Raw genomic sequence first — 3,612 nt, 5'->3', positions numbered from 1 at the left:
CCGGAGCGCGGGGCCGGGGACCGGCGCTGCCGGACGAGGAAGCACTTCACCCCCCGCCTTCCCCGCGAGCCGCCCGTGTGCTATCCCGCTATGGGATTTTCTTATCAATACATCACTCTTGCTGATCCTCCTTCTGGAGAAATTGAGGCTGCTCAGATACACGAAGTTGTCATGTATTTGGGTCAGTAAGAGGGTTCTTCTGTGACCCTTTTAGCCTGTTAGGTTCGCAGCTTCTCTCCTCATTCTGTACCTCTTAGTCCCGCCTGGCTCTTGCCGTCTTGCTGCGCCTTCAAAAGTTGCCGGGCAGTTTCTTTATATCCCTTCACACCTGTCCCCTCAGTACTAGTACTGCAGACGTACAGAAGTGCAGGCTGCACTGATAGATCTTTCTCACAAGAGACGTACCACAAATTAAGCCCTATAGATATTTCAACTTTCCTTCTCTAGTAGAATCATTTTTATCTCTAACAGACTGTCAGCAGCTTTTGGGGTGCTCAGGGAATAGGCAGGTGTCCTAGTCTAACTATTAAATTTAATCTAGTGTAGGTTTCTCCTGACACAGACTTAGAAGTTCTTGATTACAGCAGGACCAAAAACAGTATTCCTTAAACAACCTGACAGCTCCAAGGTTAGGCTAAAATATGTTGTAAAAAAATTGCTGAAGACAAATGTGTTTGCTAGTCTCCTTCCTAAACAGATTAGAATTTAATCTTAAAATAATTTTAAATAAGGGGTTTTTTTCCCTTTTGTTTTTGAGCCTTGCTATACAATGCTTCCAGAACAACCAAAGTGGCTAGAAACATGTTTGATACTAAAAAAGACAGAATTTTTTTATGGCTTTACTTTTGAAAACTAGCTGACTTGAGTCTGAAGACATAAAAATAAGAGTTAACAATTGTGTATCTCTGTGAAGGGTCACATTCACATCCACAGCAGCTTAATTGAAGCCACATTTCCAGGTATTGTAAAACAAACGGTAAAGGTGCATTGTGTTCTTGTGTCTCAGACTATTTTAAAGAAAAAAAATATATATACGTACATATATATATACATACATAGGCTTATCTGTACCTACCTTAAAACAGTATTCTGTTGTGGATGAGGGATGGACCAGTTAAAATAAAAGTATTCCTAAGACTGTGTAGGTACTAGGTACCCCCTAACTGAATAGCATCAGCAACACGAGCAATAACATTTCTATCAAGAGCATAGAGGTTTGCCTGAAAGAATATAAATATTCTCAGGTACAGAAGTCAGCATAAAATAACAAGCTGGTCACTTCATGCACATCTGATTACTGCCCTTCGTGAAGAAGCATGGAATAGTACTAACATTTAAATGTGGTTTCATTCCTGCAGGAACAAAAGTCAAAGCTAATTTTCAGGCTTTCTTATTTTGCATTTGTTAAAATAGTCCAGTGGATACCAAGTGTAGTTAGAATTTCATCAAACCTAAGTTTCTTGCAAGTCAGGACACTTTCTAAACCATTTAATAGCCTTGCTGAGGATATTTTCTTGACACTTGGACCCACATAACATTTTCCTTCCTGAGTGTTTCAGGTGTAATTAACTGTGAACGGTGTGGTTTCTCCTAGATAGGCAATTTCTTCTTTCATACCATCTTCCTAATCAAAGCCTGCTCAGAAATAAGCCTTCTATTTTTATCACGGGTCAGAAGCACAGCTTGTGCTGATTAACACAGCAGCACTGAAGGCTTAGATATAGCCCCACAGAGAAGCTGCTATCCAACAAAGACAAGCTTGGATTGTTAGATTATGTGACAAATGTGTGAAAATATTTGTAGGAGTCCCAGAATGATTTTGTATCTTTCTGGGGATGCCAATGCAAGCAGAATGAATCTTCCACAACTGTATTTCCAGAAAGAGCAATATTGAACATGACAAAATTGAATTAATTTCCCATAAACCCAAAGTTTTCTCATGGCATCTCAAGTTGAAGAAAATTAGTTTTTACGTAATGTTGGGGTTTGACACTGGTTAAGTGCCAGGCACCCCAAAAAAACCCTAATTACTTTTTTTCCTCTGCTATAGCTGGGCAGAGGAGGGGAAATTAACATGAAAACTTCGTAAATTGAGATGAGGATTAGGGAGAAAATATTTCAAGGCAAAACAGGTTCAAAACTTCAACAGTATAAAGAAGATTTATTATTAACAGAATGAAAAGTAAAAAGGGTAATGAGAACTGAAATAAACCTTTAGAACACTTTATTTTCGTCCCAGCCCCTCCCTCTTTCCCACCGACAGCACAAGGAGACAAAACATGGGGTTTTGGTCAGTCTTTCACTTTCTAAGAATCTTTCTTCAGTTCATTCAGGGAAAGGAGTTCTTCTGTTGTGCCGTGGGGTCCTTCCCGTGGGATACAGTTCTCTGTGAATTTCTCTAATGTAGCTCTAATTTTCACAAACAGCAGCCTGCCCAACCTGCTGTAACGTGAGTCCCTCCCATGGGCCAAGCAGTCTTCCCACAGCTGCCCAGCACGGGTCATTTTAGTTCATGGGATTTAGTCTTTTAAGAATAAGTTGCTCTGGTTTGGAAGCAAGGGTTCTCTGTCTCTGGAAGCAAGGGTCCTCTCTCTCTGTTTGAGTTTCTCACTAGATTACAGCTTTTCAGCATCCGCTCACTCTAGCGTGGGCACTCTTTCTCATGGGCTGTGAGTGGATCTCTGCATTCCCCCATGCACCTCATGAATTACAGGGAAATAGTTTGTTGTATTATAGTCCTCCCCACGGCTTGCAGAAGAATCTCAGCTCTGACACCTGAAGCACTTCCTCCCCCTCTTTCCTTTGCACCTACCTTAGTGCCGCCATGGTCTTCTCCTCACATGTTCTCACTTTTCCCTTTTCTCTGACTCGGAACAAAATTATTGTCTGTAGGTATTATTGTTCTCAAGTTCTATCAGTTGAAAAGTTCTTATAGACCTTCGCTGCACTGAAAAGGTTAATCTTGTCTGTGCTCCATGTCAGGGAATTGTTCGCTGTATTTTCATCACTGGCCACATGGTCCCCGCTGGCACCGCACAGGTGGCCCTGGCTGTGTGGTCCTGGCCTCAAGAGGGCCCCAGGGGAAGGCCCCAGCCACGTGGCCCCCGGTGCCCCACGCCAGGATGGGCCCCAGCAGCTGCCTTCCCACCGCTCAGAAGAAAGAGATCTTCCCAACTTTTTTCCTTTCTTAAATATGTCATCACAGAGGTGTTACCAACTTTTCTAATTGGGCTAGTAACCTGCCCGTTGTCAGAGCCTTCAGCGATTGGCTCTGTGCCGGACATGGTAGAAACTTCCAGCAGCTTCTTCCCACCCACCAAAAACTGGACTGCTTTTAAACTAGCAACACCTAGTGATTTTCATCTATTAGGAGGTGTCATGACATATCTGGCAAGGAATATTTGCAGCACCAAGCAGCTTTGTTTTGTTTTTTAAAGGAAGCTTTCAGTAATAGATGTGAAGTGACTGTAGTTGTCTGTAGCTGGGAAACTGATGACTCAGACCCTATTCACACTTTTGAAAGACTGTTTTATGAGACTCATCAGAGCTGTGGGTGAATCTGTAGAGGAGTTTGAACCAGACTTCATATGCAAAGATGCCTGCAGTGGTGTC

At 42.4% G+C, this 3,612-nt stretch overlaps 1 protein-coding gene across 1 annotated transcript in view; it reads right to left on the bottom strand.

Annotated features, from left to right (window-relative positions):
• The window catches only part of LYSMD3 (LysM domain containing 3), a 9,851-nt gene extending 6,567 nt beyond the window's left edge, over positions 1–3,284 (bottom strand). Inside the window, exons 1-2 of the mRNA XM_017729526.1 lie at positions 3,215–3,284; positions 251–385 (exon numbers count right to left, since the gene is read on the bottom strand). Of these exons, the coding sequence (XP_017585015.1) occupies positions 251–385; positions 3,215–3,284 (205 nt within the window). The remainder of the gene's footprint in view (positions 1–250; positions 386–3,214) is intronic.
• Positions 3,285–3,612: the final 328 nt, after the last annotated feature.

Source organism: Corvus brachyrhynchos, unplaced genomic scaffold (genome assembly GCF_000691975.1).
Source record: "Corvus brachyrhynchos isolate BGI_N302 unplaced genomic scaffold, ASM69197v1 scaffold213, whole genome shotgun sequence".
In the NCBI taxonomy this organism is placed as follows: domain Eukaryota; kingdom Metazoa; phylum Chordata; class Aves; order Passeriformes; family Corvidae; genus Corvus; species Corvus brachyrhynchos.
Note: the sequence above shows the minus strand (reverse complement) of the source record. Positions and strands in the feature narration are given on the sequence as shown.